This window comes from Aotus nancymaae, unplaced genomic scaffold (genome assembly GCF_030222135.1).
Source record: "Aotus nancymaae isolate 86718 unplaced genomic scaffold, 86718_ANA_hifiasm-v0.15.2.pri h1tg000011l, whole genome shotgun sequence".
Taxonomy (NCBI): Eukaryota; Metazoa; Chordata; class Mammalia; order Primates; family Aotidae; genus Aotus; species Aotus nancymaae.
The window spans coordinates 33,203,492-33,225,662 of NW_026988422.1; the positions used below are offsets into that span (position 1 = coordinate 33,203,492).

Genomic DNA, 22,171 nt, shown 5'->3' on the forward strand with positions numbered 1-22,171 from the left:
AAGTTTCATGGGGAATATCATGAAGTGATGAATATTACTGGAGATTCAATTCAATTCAATTCTTTCTGTAGTGTCACAGAACTCTCTCCTTGTAAAACTTTTCCTAAATCCATTAGAAACATAGTGCATGTAATTGGTAGTAAGTAAGACAATGGACAGAGCTGTGGGAGTTGAAAGATACCTGAAAGTGGGTTGGCTGTCTGGTTTTGAGCCCTTTTCCCTATTCAACAAGCCAACAAATATTTAATGTAAGGAATCATCATGGGACACATTTATATTCCCATGGTCCCTGTTCAATCCCAAGTCCTAAATGATATAGATAAGTGACAAAATGGGAAAAAGGTAAAATAGTGTTGAGAAGAGGAGGTTTGCCTAAGTCAATATTTATTAGAGTTATAATATCTTAACTGAAAAGTATGTGCACATTTGGTGCAGCTCCCCTACAAGAACATTTGATCCAAAAGAAGCCAAAAGTTGTTTCAACTTTCTCAAAATCTGTAAATAATCGAATCAGGTATGTTTAAAAAAGTTTTTTTTAACTTTTTAAAATTTATTTTTTAAAAATTATACTTTAAGTTCTGGGGTACACGTGCAGTACGTGCAGGTTTGTTACATAGGTATACTCATGCAATGGTGGTTTGCTGCATGCGTCACCCCATCATCTGCATTAGGTATTTCTCCTAAAGCTATTCCTCCCCTAGACCCCAACCCCCCATGAACACAGGGAGGGGAACATAAAACAAATTTTATGTCAACAACTTGCTTGATCCAATTGCTTGACATTTTCTTTTTGGAAAATGGCAGTAAGACCTTTAACTACAGAATGAAACTTGGAGCAATGGCTTATGATACTTGGACTTACAGTTTTGTGCAAAGTTCTTTGAATCAACCACAAAATAATCATATCAATTTTAGTCTAGAGCATAAAATTTGACTTTGGGTATGATAGAAAATGACTTAAAGGTCAATTTCTGTAATATTTGAGGTTATTTGTTTTTGGTTCTATGGGTTCTTTTTCTGAAATATTGAATAAAGGAGACTCTACAGAAGCATACTAACATCATTCTATGCTTCTCTCAGTTCATCCCAGTCCAGTTCGACATCTAGACAAAAATGGTGTTTAGTAGAGGATATGGGGCCATGCTTTATGAGGATTTCTGACATTTTTCAAATCTTCATTTTATGGCTACTATCACCTTACCTACTGATATTCTGTACTGACATATGTACCATTTCGGTTTGCTTATTCTCATATAATACAATGTTAACTGCAAAGGAATTTACCTCAAACCCAAACAGTTAACATCAATTTAGAGAAAATGTGGATTAAGCAGTTTTCATGGCTTAATCCATAAAATCATTGCAGGTTGCAGATATTACTTATAAAGACAGAGGCAATAAGAGAGAGAACCAGAGTAAAAAATAAGGGGAAAAGATAGGTATTTTCCTTGTAAATGTAGCCTTGTGGGAATTCTCTATGAATTGAAGCTGCTTATGGATAATTCTGAGTGGGTATAAAAAGAAGCAGGCAAAGGAAGATGGTACAAATAATCTAGATATATTAGCATTTCTTCTTAATTGGGGTCTTTGTGGTATACATATTTATATTCATTTAGCCTCAGATTTAACCCACAAATTTATAAAATGGGGTTGTTTACTTACTATGGTTGCACGTCATAGCTATTCTTCATTAATAAGGATAATTGAGAGAAGAATAAATATGTCAAAATTATAGATGAGACATTTACTAATGGGATAACTCTGGAGCATTTTAAATTAATGTGGAGAAAAACACTTTGGGATTGTGGTCTACTTTTCTCGCTCTTGATAATAATCCATTGATGTTTCTCTTTGTAGGTATTTCTCTTGTAGGCTGAGACCATGGACAAGGGAAATTATTCTAGGGTGACTGAGTTTGTGTTGCTGGGACTCTGCAGTTCCTGGGAGCTCCAGTATTTCTTCTTTGTATTTTTTAACTTCTTGTACATTGCCATTGTGCTGGGAAATCTTCTCATTGTTTTTACAGTGATTTCTGAACCTGCCCTGCATACACCCATGTACATCATGCTCAGTAACCTTTCTGTTTTTGATATTTTTCTGGCCTCTTATGCAACCCCTAAGATGATCCATGATTTCCTTCATGAACCCAAGACTATCTCCTTTGAGGGCTGCATGGCCCAGATATTCTTGCTTCATGTATTTGCTGGTGGTGAGATGGTGCTCCTTGTAGCCATGGCATATGACAGGTATGTAGCCATATGCAAACCTCTCCATTATGCAACCATCATGAACTTGTACACATGTACGGGCCTAGTGGTAGGATCTTGGGTCATTGGGGTTATGCACTCCCTGAGCCAGTTAGCTTTCATTGTAAATTTGCCCTTCTGTGGCCCAAACATAGTGGACAGTTATTATTGTGACCTTACTTTGGTCATCAAACTTGCCTGCACAGATACTTATATCCATGAAGTGTTGATGCTTTTGGATAGTGGTCTTATGGGGGCAACTTCATTTTTGCTCTTGCTGATCTCCTACATGGTCATTCTAATTACCGTGCAGCAACATTCCATAGCAGGTATGGCCAAGGCTCGCAGCACTCTGACTGCCCACATTACTGTGATGACCCTGTTCTTTGGGCCCTGTATCTTCATCTATGCCTGGCCTTTCAGCAACTTACCAGTGGATAACATTTTGTCTGTATTCTCTACAGTTTTCACACCTATATTAAACCCTCTTATTTACACATTGAGAGACAAAGAGGTAAAATCAGCAATTCATAAACTGAAGAGCAAGTATGTAACTTCCAGGCTATCTTCCCAGCTCTCTCTCATAGGACTAGATTTGTTGAATTGAGTAGATAAGAGAGAACTTGAGACATAGAATTTGCCTTTTTATTCTGATCATCAATGTTTTTTTTTTTCCCCTTTTGTATGTTCTTATGATGTTTTAAAATTATACTTTAAGCTCTGGGGTACGTGTACAGAAGTGCAGGTTTGTTACATAGGTATATACGTGCCTTGGTGGTTTGCTGCATCCATCCCCCCGGTCATCTACATTAGGTATTTCTCCTAATGTTATCCCTCCCCAATCCCCCGCCCACTGCTGAATAAGGAAAATGTGGCCTATATACACCATGGAATACTATGCAGCCATCAGTGTTTTTAAAAATTAATTTGTTTGCTTGAAATTATAAATGCAATGTATGTTCTTTGTTAAATACTTGTAAAGAAGCCTATACACAATTATGCATTTTTCAATCATACTTAAACTTGCTATAGTTTTGTAGTTAATTTGCTTATATTTGCTAACCAAAATCAATGACAGACTGTTTCACAAACTATTGCATAATTTAAAATATTTGGATAAAATAGAAAATTGTTTTGATAAAAATTTAGGTACATATTTATACTTGCCAAAGTAAATATGCTGTCTCTTTTATGGTTAAGATATTCTAAGTAATTTGTGAGATTTACCTTTAGCAGTAAAAACTAATTCCATTAACATTCTTTTTTCATACATTTTACATCAAAAAGTTCATGCTCTGTATTAAAAAGATCTATAGATTAAGTATATAAAAATTAATTAATTAATTAAATTCTTATTTAAGATAACACTTTTCAAATCTACTTTTATTTTATTTTTTCCTCCTCACCAAAAACTTGAGGAACTTAAGAGATCACATTTTTTTGAAGCTATAAAAAGTCACTTGATGTTAACAAGGGACCATTTATTCTTATCATTTTGTCACCAAAATGGTGTTAACATCAAAATATGACAGTTAACCAGTTTTAAGTCTATAAAACAGTTACATAACACAGCATATGAAGCTTTAGACACTTGGCAATAAAACCACATAAAAAAATAGAACAAGAAGCAAACGCAGTTACTTTAGAACAATGAACACTATAATCTAAAAGTTCATTATGATGCTACCCCAGAGCTATGGGCTAAATTTTTATGTCCCTGCCCCCATAGTGCTATAGTCTGAACATTTTATGTCCTATTCATATATTGAAATTCTTACCACCAAATTGATGGTATCAGGAAGTAAAACCTTTGGGGACCGATTAGGTCTTTAGGATGGAGCTCTCATGAATGTCATTAGCGGCCTCAGAGAGCTCCTTCTTTTTGGCATGTGAAGTTAGAGCATTATCAGCTTTCAGCTGATATGATCTATGATCTAGAAAGTGGGTACTTACAGGCCCTTTAATTTACTAATATCTTTATCTTGGACTTCCTAGCCTCCAGAACTGTGAGAAATAAATTCCTATTGTTTATAAGCCATTCAGTTTATGGCATTTTTGTTATAACAGCCAGAGTGAACTAAGACATCCAGTGTTAATTACCACTCCAACTTCCTTCAAGGTGATCTCAGTCTATTATATACTGTCCAGTCCAGCTGACAGAAAAACAAAAAAACACAACATTTATCTTGTGGAGCTATACTACTCATGTTATGCATTCACTGTGCTTTTAAATGTAATTCATCTGACAAACTTGTCCCATCTTGGTTTTATAGGTTGAGTGATTCATTAATCCTGCATTGTAGTGTTGCTTCTTTCTTGGTATCAGCATCATAATCAAAGAATACTTGGCCGGAAACAACTGCTATAGATAGCCTACACGCATATTGTTTCCATCATGTGCTAAACATTTTAGGTATACAAATCCATGGTGAGAGGTTATCAGACTTGTCTAGTGTTCTTCTTTTAAACCCATTAACCTTGGTTCCACTTGAGAATTTAATCTAATTACTCTGCTAATTTTTATAAGAATACAAGTGTTTCCTTTGAAAGCACCAATATCAGGATCTTCCATATTACTGCATGCTTAAAGTAAGGTAGCAGGAAATTTACATGCATTGTAAACTAGTCCCTTCTTTCAAAAAGTGCTTCATCAGGATGGGTTGTAAGATATCTTCTGTTCATCTAATACAGCTTTAGCAAATTTTAAAAATATACAAAGTACCTATTCTAGGAACCTGAATCAGACATACTGAATGCATATTTTAATGCCGTCACTGGTTCTGGAGAAGTTTTAAGTCCTGAACTAGGAAGCTGGTATTTTTCCTAGTTTCCCTATCTTTCAGCATCTGAAGCCTAGCCCACATTGTGAACAAGAAGAGTGCACCTAGGAACCCACAGAAGACTAGGTAGAAGAACAGAAGTAAACCTCTTTTCCTCCCTCTCACTAGTAGTCCAGGAAGTACTGTCTCCTGCTGTGTGACAGGTCACCTCTGCTGCTGCTGCCAACACACTTCACTAACATTCATTTAGAGCCTTCTCCTCTATAGACAATCACTATGGGATGGAGAATCTCATTTCCCAGAACATTTACAAAGTCATAACTCAGAATGGGAATAGGTGATTCTAAGAAAATGGCACCTCAGGGCCCCCTGTCACTTGGTGACGTGCCCCAAATATTCTTCACTGGTCAGGATGTAGAGCAACTTACACTCAGCCTGATTCAGGTTGGAGAATTTCTCCTTTTTTGTCATAATGAGTGTGGGGAAAATGAGTTGACTGGTGGCAGCAGTAGCTCATGGGCAGTGACCCAGGGAATAGAGGTTTCAAGGATTGGGGAGGCTATGGCCCTGGTCAGGCAACAGCAGCTGAGAGTGGGAAACAGGCCAAGGGAACCTGATCTCTCCAATATACACTCGGTCAACTGCAGATGCTTGGATGTCATATTGTAAATATACTATGTATTTTATATGTCATATCATAAATATTTTCTTAAATACTAAAAATTCCTAATAATCATAAATTTAATATATTTCATATAATTCATCGTATTTTGTATCACTGAGCGTACAATTTTAATATGCTAATTTAATGAAAAAATAAATACAAATAAAGCCATTTTTTTATTTTTGTGTTACCTTAGTTTCTAATGAAGTTTTAAAAATATATTTTGTCAATTGCCCTAACATGTCATTCTCTATTGCAGGCTTAGTATTATTTTAATTACCCTGTTTGTACTTTTTTTAAAAACATCTATTAATTTAAATTTCTTATTTTATTTTTATTGTACTTTAGGTTCTGGGGTACATATGCAGATCCTGCAGGATTGTTGCATAGGTACACACATGGCAATGTGGTTTGCTGCCTCCATCCCTGTCACTTACATCTGATATTTCTCCCCATGTCATCCCTCCCTGACCTCCCCCCTCCACTATCCCTTCCTTGGTCCCCTCTCAACAGACCCCAGTGTGTGATGTTCCCCTCCCTGTGTCCGTGTGTTCTCATTGTTCAACACCTGCCTATGAGTGAGAACATGCGGTGTTTGATTTTCTGTTCTTGCGTCAGTTTGCTGAGAATGATGGTTTCCAGGTTCATCCATGTCCCTACAAAGGACACAAACTCATTGTTTCTTATGGCTGCATAGTATTCCGTGGTGTATATGTGCCACATTTTCCTTGTCCAGTCTATTGTCGATGGGCATTTGGGTTGGTTCCAGGTCTTTGCTATTGTAAACTGTGCTGCTATGAACATACGTGTGCATGTGTCCTTATAATAGAATGATTTATAATCCTTTGGGTATATACCCAGAAATGGGATTGCTGGGTCAAATGGAATTTCTATTTCTAGGTCCTTGAGGAAGTGCCACACTGTCTTCCACAATGGTTGAACTAATTTACACTCCCACCAACAGTGTAAAAGTGTTCCTATTTCTCCACATCCTCTCCAGCATCTGTTGCCTGTTTGTACTTTTGCTAGGTTGAAGAAGCATAAAACTGTTTCTGTAACTATATTTGTGATTATCTTTAAAAATTTTTTACAAAGGTTAAAATTCACTTTTACTTCTATATATTTCTATGGATCTTGACAAATGCATAGAGTTATTTGTCTACCACTACAGTTCCACAAAGAATAGTTCCATCATCCAAATTTTCCTGGTGCTATTCCCAGAGATAGAACTTCTCGCCACCTCCTGCACCCCAGAAAACAATGGATTTCTTTTTCTTCTCTGTAGTTTTGCTTTTGTTCAGATATTCATATAATCATGCAGCGTGTAGCTTTCTGGAATCTGGTTTCCTGCTGGCACTTTAGCAAAATGTGTGTGAAATTTATCCATGTTGTTTTGAGGGTGATAGTTTATTCTGCTTATTGAAGAATATATGGGTGGTTTCAACCATTTGGCAATTAATAGTGAAGTTGCTACAGGCATCTACATTTTGTGTGAACCTAGGATTTCATTTCTCATGAGTAGATAGCTAGGAATGAGATGACTGAGTTGCGTGGCAGTAGTATTTTTAAAGACAGCTTTACTAAGATATAATTGATATGTAATAAACTGAATGTATTAAAGTGCACAATTTGATGTTTTGACATATGCCCATAAAATGTCTCTACAATCAAAATAATGAATGTATCCATGGTCCCAAAAGTTTTCTCCCACCCCTCCCCAATCCACTACTTGTTCTATTGTTTTTCCTTGGTCTGGCTTCTTTCACTCAGTATATTTATTTGAGTTTCATCCCTTTTGATACATATATCAATATTATGTTACTTTTTATTGCTTAGAAGTAGTTCCTTGTATGAGAACACTAGAGTGTATTGATTTATTCACTGTCAATAGACATTTTTATTGTGCCTAGTTTTTGCCTATTACCAATATAGTTGCTTATTTGTATTTAAGTCTTTATATGGTTATGTACTTTATTTTTCCATTTTTAGCCAAATAATGAATTGAAATGTCTGCATCATATTGTAGGTGTATGTTTAACTTTTTTTTTAAAAGAGGACAGACCCTTTTTCAAGTGCTTACATTATTTTATGTTCCTACATTCCCATGAAAATTTCACTTCCTCTACATGTTTGCTAAAATTTGTTACTATTTGTCTTTTTAACTTTAGCTTCCTAACAAGTGTGGAGTTGTAGCTAATTGTATTTTAAATTTGCATTTTCCTTGTGACTTATTATATTGAACATATCAGACATAATTTAAGTGGGACTGTATTGTTAAAGAAAATGTTTTCCAGATTTATACTATCTTCCCAAACTTGTATAATCCTAATGTCAGCCTCAAAATGTGTAAGGTGCAGAATTTAAAAGAACAAGAGAGAAACTTCATGACCATTGTTAAAGATTTCAATAAAATCCTCATTCACTGTTTGTAGAAATATGTAGCTGGGCCGGGCGCGGTGGCTCACGCCTGTAATTCCAGCACTTTGGGAGGCCGAGGCGGGTGGATCACGAGGTCAAGAGTTCAAGACCATCCTGGTCAACATGGTGAAACCTCGTCTCTACTAAAAATACAAAAAATTAGCTGGGCACGGTGGCGCGTGCCTGTAATCCCAGCTACTCAGGAGGCTGAGGCAGGAGAATTGCCTGAACCCAGGAGGCGGAGGTTGCGGTGAGCCGAGATCGCGCCATTGCACTCCAGCCTGGGTAACAAGAGCGAAATTTCATCTCAAAAAAAAAAATGTAGCTGTCTGTGTCCATTCAGGAGACAGAAACCATGCAGCAGATTAAATGATTTGGTATAAAGAATGAACTATAATGGAAAAGTAACTATAAGATATAAGGAAACTCTAGGTGGGGTGGCCTATAGCAAAGAGAAATACTCAAGGAACCGCAATCTTAATAGAGGTTGTTAAGTTTCATTGGGAAATGAATGGTTCATCTCATTGGTGAGTACAAAAGCTCACCGATTTGACTAGGTCAGAGCTGGTCTCCAATTTCTGGGCAGCTAATAGCCCACCCCTTATGCAAGCTGGGGAGGAGGTGATCAGAAACCAGTGGACTGGATGTGCGGGTGCTGACATGGGTAGGAACTCTTCCAAATGGGGGACTCTGGTTTCTGTGGGCTCCTGAAAGATTATCACCAGCCCATGGCTGTGAAGTTGTAGAGAGATCAAGTTTTGGGCCTGTGGCTGGGGAAGTCTCCATTGGTCTTCCTCACACCTGTGTTGCTGACCCCAGCTGATGCTTGAACTGGTGAGAGTGTTTCTTCCTCCTGCAATGTGCTTCCAGCACCCTTCTCTGAGAAAGCGAAATATTGTTCTCACTTTAAAAAGAGAAATACTTAAAGAAATTCCATTGTTCAACACCTAGCACATATTGAAGGGTGAATTCAAACCTGAGAGGCAATAAACTGATAATTGAAAAAATGTACAAATTTGTTAAATAGTTTTATAGAATAATTTGGAAATATCTAATAGTAATGTTGAAGATTGGCTTTTTTTTTTACAATTTAGCAATTAGTTTCCAAGTGTACATTCTGGAGAAGCTCTGGCACCTATTTATTTCTGCAAGTATTCATTTTAATGTTGTTCATAATAGCAAGAACTAGAAACAATCCAGATGTCTATTCACCAAAAATGACAAACATACAGTGTACTGTATTTCTATAATGGAGATTCCACATAATTAAAATGAATAAACTAAAGCTATATGTATCACTATTGATAAGTATTAAAAACAAATTATTGAGTGAAAAAACACTAATTGTAAAATAAGACATGAAGGATGATACTGCTTGTATGAAATTAAATACATATGCTAATGAGTCATTTAATATTTCTCTTTATTCTTAGTGTAATTGAGATATTACAGATCATTTTGTACAAGGGTAAACTAAGGCTGAGAGAGTTATAGTGATTTGTTCTATAACATATTCTTTGTTAATGGTAGAATTGAGAATAAGAACCCATGTCCTCTAAGTTCTAATCAATTACCCTTTGTTCCATATTACACATGCAAGGACCCAGTATGCCCTTCCATTCCCAAGTCAAAGTATTTCTCACTTAGGCAAAAGAACATACTTGCCCACACATTTTCTCTGGAGTAGCAGGTTCATTTTTAGATGACACTTTACTCCACATAGTGCCGAAGGGCTGAATGACTCTCTCTTTTTCTCCTATGGCCTTATGGTCCTCATTGTAGCTGTCAGAAAAGTGGGATGTTATTTGCCTTGTTCCAATGCGAATATCTGGTGGAACATATTAATTCCCATTGGAAGATGGACCTTGACCATTTAATAGAAAATCTTAAAATCTGCAATTGGTCACATAGAGAAATTCATGGTACTCTTCCAGTTTGACAAAAGAAAAAGGCACTTACAAATATTACAACATGGAAGAGGTTAATCTCACAGTATAAAGACCAAAGAATTGATTTACATCTCTGACACTCATGTTAATGGGTAGGTATACCTAACAAATACATACATTAAAAGTAGATTGTGTTCAGATATATATTCTATTCAATTATTACATTATGCCTTAGAGAAGATCCATAAATAGGAGAACCATGTATTAGAAGTAACAGTCAAGATGAGGGTGTTCTAACCAAAAAAGAAAACTACAGACCAATATCCTTGATGAACACAGATGCTAAAATCTTTAACAAAATACTAGCTAACCAAATCCAACAGCATATCAAAAAGATAATCCACCATGATCAAGTGGGTTTCATACCAGGGATGCAGGGACGGTTTAAAATTCACAAGTCAATAAATGTGATACACCACATAAACAGAATTAAAAACAAAAATTCCATGATCATCTCAATAGATGCAGAAAAAGTATTTGACAAAATCCAGCATCCTTTATGATTAAAACTCTCAGCAAACTCAGCATACAAGGGATACACCGTAATGTAATACAAGTCATCTATGACAAACCCACAGCCAACATAATAGTGAATGGGGAAAAGTTGAAAGCATTCCCTCTGAAAACTGGAACAACACAAGGATGCCCACTCTCACTACTCCTCTTCAACATAGTACTAGAAGTCTTAGCCAGCAGAATCAGACAAGAGAAAGAAATAAAGGACATCTAAATAGGTAAAGAGGAAGTCAAGCTGTCAATATTTGCTGACAATATGATCATTTACCTTGAAAACCCTAAGGACTCCTCCAGAAAACTCCTAGAATTGATAAAAGAATTCAGCAAAGTTTCCAGATACATGATTAGTGTACACAAATCAATAGCTTTTGTATATACCAACAGCAACCAAGCCGAGAATGAAATCAAGAACTCAGCCCCTTTTAAAATAGCAGCAATAAAATAAAATAAAATACTTAGTACTACATCTAACCAAGGAGTCATAAGACTTCTACAAGAAAAAGTACAAAACACTGCTGAAATAAATGATAGATGACACAAACAAATGGAAATACATGCCATGCTCATGGATGAGTAGAGTCAATATTGTGAAAATGACCATACTGCTAAAAGCAATCTGCAAATTCAATGCAATCCCTATCAAAATATCATAATCATTCTTCACAGAATTAGAAAAAAAATTCTAAAATTCATATGGAACCAAAAAAGAGCCCACATAGCCAAAGCAAGATTAAGCAAAAAGAACAAATCTGGAGGCATCACACTATCTGATTTCAAATTATACTATCAGGCCATAGTCACCAAAACAACGTCATACTGGTATAGAAATAGGCACATAGACCAATGGAACAGAGGAATAGAGAACCCAGAAATAAACCCAAATACTTACAGCCAACTGATCTTGACAAAGTAAACAAAAACATAAAGTGGGCAAAGAACACCTTTTTCCCAATGGTGCTGGGGTAATTGGCTAGCCACATGTAGAAGAATGAAACTGGATCCTCATCTTCCACCTTATACAAAAATCAACTCAAGATGGATTAAAGACTTAAACATAAGACCTGAAACTATAAAAATTCTAGAAGATAACATTGGAAAAACCCTGTTAGACATTGACTTAGGCAAGGAATTCATGACCAATAACTCAAAAGCAAATGCAATAAAAAACAAAGATAAATACCTCAGACCTAATTAAACTAAAGAGCTTTTGCATGGCAAAAGGAACAGTCAGCAGAGTAAATAGACGACCCACAGAGTGGGAGAAAACCTTCACAATCTATACATCTGACAAAGGACTAATATTCAGAATTTACAACAAACTCAAATCAGTAAGAAAAAAACAATCCCATCAAAAAGTAGGCTAATAGGACATGAGTAGACAATTCTCAAAAGAAGATATATACAAATGGCCAACAAACATATTAAAAAGTGTTCAGCATCACTAATGATCAGGGAAGTGCAAATCAAAACCACAATGCCTTACTCCTGCAAGAATGGCAATATTCAAAAAATCAAAAAAAAAAAAAAAACAGTAGATGTTGGCATGGATGTGGTGAACAGGGAACACTACTACATTGCTGGTGGGAATGTAAACTAGTACAGCCACTGTGGAAAACAGTGTGGAGATTCCTTAAAGAACCAGAAGTAGAACTACCATTTGATCTAGCAATCCACTATTGGGTATCTTCCCAAAGGAAAAGAAATCATTATTTGAAAAAAGATTCTTGCACATGCATGTTTATAGCAGCACAATTCACAATAGCAAAATCATGGAACCAACCCGAATGCCAATCAATTAAAGAGTGGATAAAGAAACTATGGTGTATAAATATACAATGGAATACTATGCAGCGATAATAAGGAATTAAATAACAGCATTTGCAGTGACCTGGATGAAACTGGAGATTATTATTCTAAGTGAAGTAACTCAGGAATGGAAAAACAAACACTATATGTTCTCACTGATATGTGGGAGCTAAGCTATGAGGATGCAAAACCATAAGAATGATACAATGGATTTTGGGGACTTGGGGGGATGAGTGGGACAGGACAAGGGATAAAAGACTACAAATATGGTACAGTATATACTGCTTGGGTGATGGGTGCACCAAAATCTCAAAAATCACCACTAAAGAACTTATGTAACCAAATACCACCTATACCCAGAAAACTTATGGAACAATGTAATTAATTAATTTAAAAAATATGAAGATGTTTATGTGTCCATGTCTTAGTGTGCTAGGGATAACTTGTGAGAAATTAGGTAATGAGATGAAGAATATTTGGGGATACAGTTGGGAAGATTATGAAAAACTCTGACTGTACCTAGGAAAATCCATTATGACATTCTTACCTGTTACTTGGTAACCAAAATATGGTTTACTTCCAATATAATAGATAAACTATTTTCTCTATGCTTCAACTCAAACCAGTTATGTTATTCTTTTTGCATTTGCTGGTTGATTGTTGGCACTGGTTTCAATTACTTAATTATGACATTATACTACCAATGAGATGAAATATTTTTGCTCCATGTAAAGATGGAGTTTATGTAGGTGGTTTACAGTTTGCAGAGTTCTAGGCCATTTGCCAGGAAGAATTCTGTGCACAGCAAAAGTAGGAAAGTAAAACTATTCAGTGAATGAAAAATACAGGGTGAAATATATTTCCATTAATACTATAACACATTTATGGACAATGCACTTTTGGCATATCTGTTACCAAATGCTATGAATGATTCACAAAAAGCACGAGAATTCAAGAAGTTTCAATATAGAAGAGAAATAACATATACAATAAGAGTCTTTATTATATTTTAAGTTTTGGGGTACATGTGCAGATCATGAAGTTATACACATGCTATAGTAGTCTGTGGCATCCATCCCCCCATCATCTACCTTAAGTATTTCTCCTAATGTTATCCCTCCCTAATCCCCCCACCCACTGCTATCCCTCCCCTGGCCTCCCAACCCCCCAACAGGCCCTGGTGTGTGATGCTCCCCTCCCTGTGTCCATGTGTTCTCATTGTTCAACACCCACTTATGAGTGAGAATATGTGGTGTTTGGTTTTCTGTTCTTGTGTCAGTTTGCTGAGAATGATGGTTTCCAGCTTCATCCATGTCCCTGCAAAGGACAAGAACTCATCCTTTTTTATGGCTGCATAGTATTCCATGGTGTATATGTGCCACACTTTCCTTGTCCACTCTATCTTTGATGGGCATTTGGGTTGGTTGCAAGTCTTTGCTATTATAAACAGTGCCACAATAAACATACATGTGCATGTATCTTTATAGTAGAATGATTTATAATCCTTTGGGTATATACCCAATAATAGGATTGCTGGGTCAAATGGTATTTCTATTTCTAGATCCTTGAGGAATGGCCACACTGTCTTCCACAATGGTTGAACTAATTTACACTCCCACCAACAGCGTGAAAGTGTTCCTATTTCTTCACATCCTGTCCAGCTTCTGTTGTCTTCAGATTTTTTAATCATTGCCATTCTAACTGGCATGAGATGGTATCTTAATGAAGTTTTGATTTGCACTTCTCTAATAACCTGTAAAGATGGATTTTTTTTTTGTATGTTTGTTGGCTGAATAAATGTCTTCTTTTGAGAAGTGTCTGTTTGTATCTATTGCCCACTTTTTGATGGGGTTGCTTGTTTTTTTCTTGTAAATTTGTTTTAGTTCTTTGTAGATTCTGGACATTAGCCCTTTGTCAGATGGTTGGGTTGCAAAAATTTTCTCCCATTCTGTCAGTTGCTGGTTCACTCTAATGATAGCTTCTTTTGCTGCACAGAAGCTCTTAAGTTTAATTAGATCCCATTTGTCTATTTTGGCTTTTGTTGCTATTGCTTTTGGTGTTTTAGTCATGAAGTCCTTGCCTATGCCTATGTCCTGAATGATATTGCCTAGGTTTTCTTCTAGGAGTTTTATAGTGTTAGGTCTTATGTTTAAATCTCTAATCCATCTGGAGTTAATTTTTGTATAAGTTGTAAGGAAGGGGTCCAGTTTCAACTTTCTGCATATGGCTGGCCAGTTTTCCTAAGACCATTTATTAAATAGAGAATCCTTTCCCCATTGCTTGTTTTTGTTGGCTGTGTCAAAGATCAGATGGTTGTAGATGTGTGGCATTACTTCTGAGGCCTCTGTTCTGTTCCATTGGTCTATATCTCTGTTTTGGTACCAGTACCATGCTGTTTTGATACCAGTACCATGCTGTTTTGATTACTGTATTTGTATTTAAAATGCATGACAAGCCAACATAAAATTATAAGAATTCACTATACCTTGGGAGAAGATATAATGCGTATGCAAGCAAAGTGCTACAGAAACATTAGGAAATGGAAATTTTGACTTATGCCTCTAGGAAGGCTTTTAGAGGTGGTAACATCTGTGCTGGAATAGGTATCTGTGAAGGACATGAAAAAATGAGTAAGGAATCATTTGCCAGCTTAGTAAATGTTGAGTCGTCTGATTTTTGCTAGAAAGCAGTGTATGGTAAAGATAAAAGCAGTTTATGCATTTTTGGCTCTCATGCTAAGGATGTTAGATTTATTTATATGCTTAAGGAATAATGAAATGTTTCAAGTGGAAGAGTGAGGTCCAGGAGAAAGGAAGGTTTTCCCTTGAAGTTAACTGAGAAAAGTTTGAAGAAAAAGAGCTTAGTTGAGTTGGGAAATTGTGAGAGCTGAGGTTTGAGATGGTTATGAATAGTCACATTCAAAAACTGTCAGAAACAGACTGGAATCTTGGAATGTGGGGCAGGGGGAACAGTACTGCAAAATTGGAGGTCATAATACAGAGGTGATAATTGATGCCAGAGAGATGAATGAAATGGCTAAGAAAGGGAGATGACAAGGAGGAGAGAGAAAGAGAGATTAATAAGGACATGAAGAGATAAAGAAGAGTTCAAGAAATGCAGGGGGAAAAGGGAAAAAGTTAAAATGCCAGAGGCTAGAACCTCTTGGAATCTAATTTTAAGGGGCAGTAGCATGGATAAAGGAAGCTAATATTAAAAATTCTGAAAGGCAAACCAGGAGGCGTTCTATTTGAGCTATCATTACCAGGTCTTTGGGGACTTTTGATAAAGCAATTTTCCTGACTGTGGCAGCAAAAGGCATAGTGAAGCATGTTAAAAGTCTGAATAGTAGAAAAGATTTGGAGGGAAACGTGTAAACACTTTTACAAGAAATTTCTTTTTTAAAAAACAAAAAAATTAAGAGAAAAAATGATTAAAGATAATAGAAGAGTTTAGGAGAGTTTATTTCTTATTACTTTGATGAGTGAATCTGAGCAGTTGTCAGTAGATAAACAGATTAAATGAAAAGTTAAATGAAACAGGGAGAGGCTAAAAATGCAAGCCAAAGACAGCTTAACACAGTTGTTCTCAACTGGGTGTCATTTTTCACCTCCTCAACTGGACATTTTGTAATGTTTGGAGACATTTGGTTGTCATAATTGGGAGGAAAGTGTAACTGGTACCTAATGGGTAATGCCAGAGATGCTCCTGAGCACCCTGCAGTCACATGACAGTCCTTCTCAACAAAGTAATTCTACCCCAAATATCAACAGTGCCAAAGCTGGGAAACTCTGGTTCAACTAAAGAACAAATGCCTCATAGTAGGCGAAAAGATTAGAATCAAGAGCATATATTGAGGGAATTCCCAGTTGTAGCATAGTGTCAATGGCATGGGTTTTATATTTAGATCTGAAATAATATGTTGCAGTATGTCAAGAGCTGGCCCTGGAGTCAATACCAGGGTTCAAATTTTAATTTAATGACACTACAGCTATGGAACTTAGGGAAACTGCTTACCATCTCTGTATTTCTGACTTATTATTATAAGATAGAATTAGTAAGTGCATTTACCATGTAGTGTTATGGGAAGATTCAATTACTATATACTGAGAACTTAAAACAATGCCTGACACTTTGGTGCTTAGTATATGTTAAATATTATTTGAATTATCTGATTTCAAATCCCCACTAAGATGTTTTGACCCTTACTAGCTGTCTGACCACAGATTACTAAACATGTCTAATCTTTGTTTTTCTCTTCTGCAGTTTAATAATCACTTTTCCAAAGTCTGTTGTAAAGATCACTTGATAAAACATGTATATGCAGTAGATGCTATCTAGCAGCGTCTGCACAAAAGCAAGCTCTCTTTGCCCTTCATTTGTAAATTTTTAAATTATGATTCATCATTAACTATAGTTAAATCTGCCTGAATTTTTAGTTTAATATATTACATTTGTACAATAAACATTTTCATAAGGTAGAGTTGATCATTTTATGTAATAAATACAGAAACTTGAGGAAGGACACCTTTATTTTAGAAATGGGGAAACAAAGTCAGTCACACATGGGATAAAGTGATTACAAAATATTTCAGAATTCTCTTAATTAGTGCCTTCTTGTATATTATAAAGACACTGATTTATTGTTACCAATGTGTTAAACAATTATAATGGGCCATCTTTTTTTTTTTTTTTGCCATAGTTCCAGAGTTTACAATAATGTATATCCAAAATGTGGCCCAGTGGAATGCTTCTCTGAACATTCTTCCAATAGAGTACACAATATAATTGTTTACTGTGGGGCTTCCCTGCATGGGTTGCAACTGTACTCATCTAAGTGAGAGGCTAGGTTTATAGCCTAGAGACAAAGGAAAGATTCTGGCTTCTTGTATGAAATAAATTAGCAGAAAAAGATGTTCATGTTCTCACCTGGGAGTAGAATTAGATCATCATTCTCTCAGGTCTCTTACTATGACTGCTGTCAACAGTTAATTGTCAGAACTAATACGGTTTCCTGTAACAGCACTTCTTATAAAGTTTTTCCAGTTCAACTGAACTAGATTTATATAGTAGAGGTATATCTTTACAGGATGAAAAACATAACATGCAAATTTTTAGATATTTTTAAGAGCATGAGAGGTTTATATTCTAATCATTTTACTTCTCAGATTTTTTTTTTTAAACAACTTCATTTTCCTGCATTAATTATAAAGATGTTTTAAGAAGATCATGGAGAACGCTAGCAGGGAGAACGTAAATGGGCTGAAATCTAATTCTGTAGACAAAGAAAATGAAAAATTTAGGTTCTACTCCTGGATAATTAATGAAAAATGAGATTTAGAATAATTCAGGTAAGCCATAATATGTGTTTTAAGAAATTATTGGATGACTAATTGACAAACTCTGTTGGAACTGCAGGCCAGAATTAATACACATTCAACAGCATCTCTTTAGTAGGAATTGTGTAAATTGTAAACGACTCCTGCAGCAGCAGTAAGGTAAATTTCTATTAATATGAGGGTGTTTAATATATTAACAACATATGTTGTAATATAGTTATTTTGATAGTAGAATGTCATGAGTTATCCTGCTTAAACTCTAAAGTTTTCTGTAAAGTAGGTATTTTTATACCTCCCATATTTTTAAGGTATGGAATCAAAGCTCAGGTAAAATAGCCAAAAGTTAAACAATCTGTATGACTTTATATCACGTAATAATCATCAAGCCAGGAATATCTTTTGGAAAGTTTAGATGAATGTTGCATAAGTGATGATGTAAGATGACCACAAGACCAACAGATGTAAATGCTTTTTGTCAACCTATGAGGACTATGGAGCTGGACTCTAGTTCACTCCTCTAGCCTTGTTGTCATAAGGCAGCTCTTGGGTAAGCACATTTCTTACTGTATAACAGAGAAGACTATCCAAAAACTCAAGGGGTTCTAATCATATCGATCAAATTATTAAGCATTATTTAGATATTTTCATAAGTTATTTCCTATTATCCACCTATCCAGACATACTATTATGGTCTCTTAAAATTTTTCGCATTCAGCAAGTCCACATTATATCTGAGAACTCAGAATCCTTCACCTTAAAAGTATTCTGAGTTCAAATTCTGATTCCTTTCTATTTCTCCTCCTTTAGAGTTGTTTCAGAACAAATCTGCTGCCTGGAACCATGGATAAAGCCAATTCTTCAGTAGTGTCTGAGTTTGTACTGTTGGGACTCTGTAGTTCTCAAAAACTCCAGCTTTTCTATTTTATTTTCTTCTCTGTGTTGTATATGGTCATTGTGCTGGGAAATCTTCTCATTATCCTCACAGTGACTTCTGATACCAGCCTGCACTCCCCTATGTACTTTCTCCTGGGAAACCTTTCCTTTGTTGACATCTGTCAGGCATCTTTTGCGACCCCTAAGATGATTGCAGATTTTCTGAGTGAACACAAGACCATATCCTTCAGTGGCTGCATAGCCCAAATTTTCTTCATTCACCTTTTTACAGGAGGGGAGATGGTGCTACTTGTTTCAATGGCCTATGACAGGTATGTAGCCATATGCAAACCCTTATACTATGTGGTCATCATGAGCCGAAGGACATGCACTGCCTTGGTAATGATCTCCTGGGCTGTGGGCTTGGTGCACACATTAAGCCAGTTATCATTTACTGTGAACTTGCCTTTTTGTGGGCCTAATATAGTAGACAGCTTTTTTTGTGATCTTCCTCGAGTGACCAAACTTGCCTGCCTGGACTCTTACATAATTGAAATACTAATTGTGGTCAATAGTGGAATTCTTTCCCTAAGCACTTTCTCTCTCTTGATCAGCTCTTACATCATTATTCTTGTCACAGTTTGGCTCAAGTCTTCGGCTGCAATGGTGAAGGCATTTTCTACGCTGGCTGCCCATATTGCAGTAGTAATGTTATTCTTTGGACCTTGCATCTTCATCTATGTGTGGCCCTTTACCATCTATCCTGTGGATAAATTTCTTGCCATATTTTATACTATTTTCACCCCCATATTAAACCCTATTATTTATACACTCAGGAATAGGGATATGAAGACTGCCATAAGGAAAATTGTGAACCATTACCTGAGGCCAAGGAGAATTTCTGAAATGTCACTAGTAGTGAGAACTTCTCTTCATTAAGACAAAAATCCTTCAAATTCCTCAAGTCAATATGCTGTCTAATATTTTAGTGTATTTTTGTGGTGAATCCCAATTGTGAGGAAAGCAATGAAGAAAATAATGTAGAGAATATTTAACAGATATTAACAAGTCTTTTTCCAGGTATCAAGCGAAAGTTAAATATCAAAAACATGGAAAAATCATTCTTTAGATTACTGGATCTAGAAATAAAATATGGGCACTAGATGCATAATATGTATGCATTTCCTGGTTTTGTTACAGGTAAATGTAAATATGATGAAAAAAAGCAATGAGAACCTAATTCCTTGGTGGGCATACATTCAAACATTTTTTTAGGTTCTATGCGTTTTCTTAATGGCATGCCATTAAGAAATCTATATGGATATCTATATGTATGGATAACATCCATATGTATAAATACTATTTAAGAATCTAAAACTGAATTTTCCCAACTTCAGGGAATAGCGTATCTACTGAGATTGTCAGGTTATGAGACACCTCCCCCAACATCGATTATGCCCATTCCATATAGTTTTCAAATGTTAGCAATGCTTTAAAATATGGAATGATACATACTCAGAAGCTTCCATTTTAAACCTGTCATTTAAAGGGCTGTCCCTGATTGGCTAGATAATTCCAATTTCCTTTTAGATCATGAGTTGGAGATAAAAGAGGAGAATCTAGAAAGCTGAACTATTTCAACACCAAGATTTTCATTTGTGCTTCTTCTCTTCTTGTTCCTATAGCGCAGCTGCCAGTGTCTGAAGTTCAGGCACCCAGTGATACTCACCCTCCAGCAAGTTTTATTGCCAGCTTTGGCCTTAAATTCTCTGATCCCCATTTTCAGTTCACCTTCTGTGGATCAGTCTGGTCCACAGCAACCTAGAGAACCTCTCTCCATCCAGGGGACCTCATTCATGTCCTCTCCAAAGCATTCTGAAACTCAACCTTGGGTCGGGCATCACCCTTCCACTTCTATTTTTTCCTCTGTTTCTCTCCTTTTGGCCTAAGGTATTGTTTTTTTTTTTTTTTCAAAGTAAACTAAAGACTATTCAGATTCAGATTTAATCAGTTATTACATGTACTCTTTTTTTTTTAGCTATTGCTCTATATTATTATGAAATATCATTACATAAATAGATTCATGTAGCCATGACTACCACGACAAAGACAGACTGCTTCTATCACTTCAGTGAAAGTTTCCTGTGCTGTCTTCCCTATGATCTTAACCCCTAGCAGTCAATGATCTGTTCCCCATCACTGTTTTATTTTTTCATTTTAAGAGTGTTGTGAAATTTATCAACTGTTCAAGTGGACTTTTGTAATAATTTTTAAAAAATTAATGTGGCTGGATTTGTGAATCAATTTTGGTATTTTTGTGTATAGGTATGTGTCAGATTTAAGAAATCCCTCTCTCTGTCAGGATCATAAAGACATTATTTAGAGTTTCTTCTGTAAATTAAAACACATTTTGCTTTTTATACTTAAGAATTTCATCCCTTTGTAATTAATTTTGTAGATGTTGGGAGATAGGAATCTATTTTTATATATTTGTAAATATGTAGACATCAGACTTGGTATCATTTATTTAACAGTTAATTGTTTTCCTCAATTTTCCATACTACCTCTCTTATATTTTCAGCTTCAGTGTATGTATAGATTTGTTACTAGACTCTGTTCTGTTTCATTAATTTAGGTTCTTAGCCCTGGACCCATATTACGATGTTTTAATTTACTATAGTTTTAAAATAAATTTTGATGTCTGACAGGTTAAGTTCTCTCATCTTATTTTTCACAGTGTCTTTGTTAGTTTTATCCCCTTTATGTTCTGTAAACATTTTACAACCAGCTTTTCAGATTTCCAAAAATATTATTTCAGGATTTTGTTGTAATTGCATTGGATTTATATATTAATTAATATACAATGATATTTATTATATTCATTTTATATCAATAGATTTATTAATTTGTAGAAAATTGACATCTTTTACAAATAAATGTTGAAAAAGAAAAAACATGTCAACAAAAAATTATAAAAATTTAGGTAAAAATATAACTTGCAAAACAACAAATATGATAAGCTTATGTATAAATTTAAAGATGTACATTTAGAGAAAATTGTAAAACTTAACAGAAGGTAGTAATGAAAATGTACTACTAAATAAAACTTAAATAAGTGAAGATAGACACTATATTAATAAATAGAAAAACAGTGTTCTAAAACATGTCAATAGTCTCTTAGGGTATTTTTTTTAGAGTTATTTTTTATTCTCCTTGTAGTAGCTAATTCCTATTACCAGTTGCTAATTATTTACATTAAGTATTTTTTGTTCAAATTACTAATGTGAGTTCTGTCTCCTGACTAGACTCAAAGATACAGATACTTTTAAGTATTTTGAAGATATTGAAAAATCAAAAACATTCAAAAACATTTCATCAAATATGATAATGAAAGAAATCAGGAGCTAGTTGAATCAAAAAATGTCAGTAGCTTCATTTATTTATGCACTAAAGTGAAATTCATCTGTGACATGCTTCAAAATATGAAAAATGATAGGGCCAGGTACAGTGGCTCACGCCTATAATCCCAGCACTTTGGGAGGCTGAGGCGGGTGGATCAGCTGAGGTCAGGAGTTTGAGACCA

General features: G+C 35.5%; 1 protein-coding gene across 1 annotated transcript; it reads left to right on the forward strand.

The window, feature by feature from the left end:
- The first annotated feature begins 18,549 nt into the window (after positions 1-18,549).
- On the forward strand, positions 18,550-19,527 carry LOC105729651 (olfactory receptor 4K5). Its single transcript, XM_064374457.1, has one exon. It carries the CDS (start codon positions 18,556-18,558, stop codon positions 19,525-19,527), a length of 972 nt encoding a protein of 323 aa, XP_064230527.1. The 5' UTR covers positions 18,550-18,555.
- Positions 19,528-22,171: the final 2,644 nt, after the last annotated feature.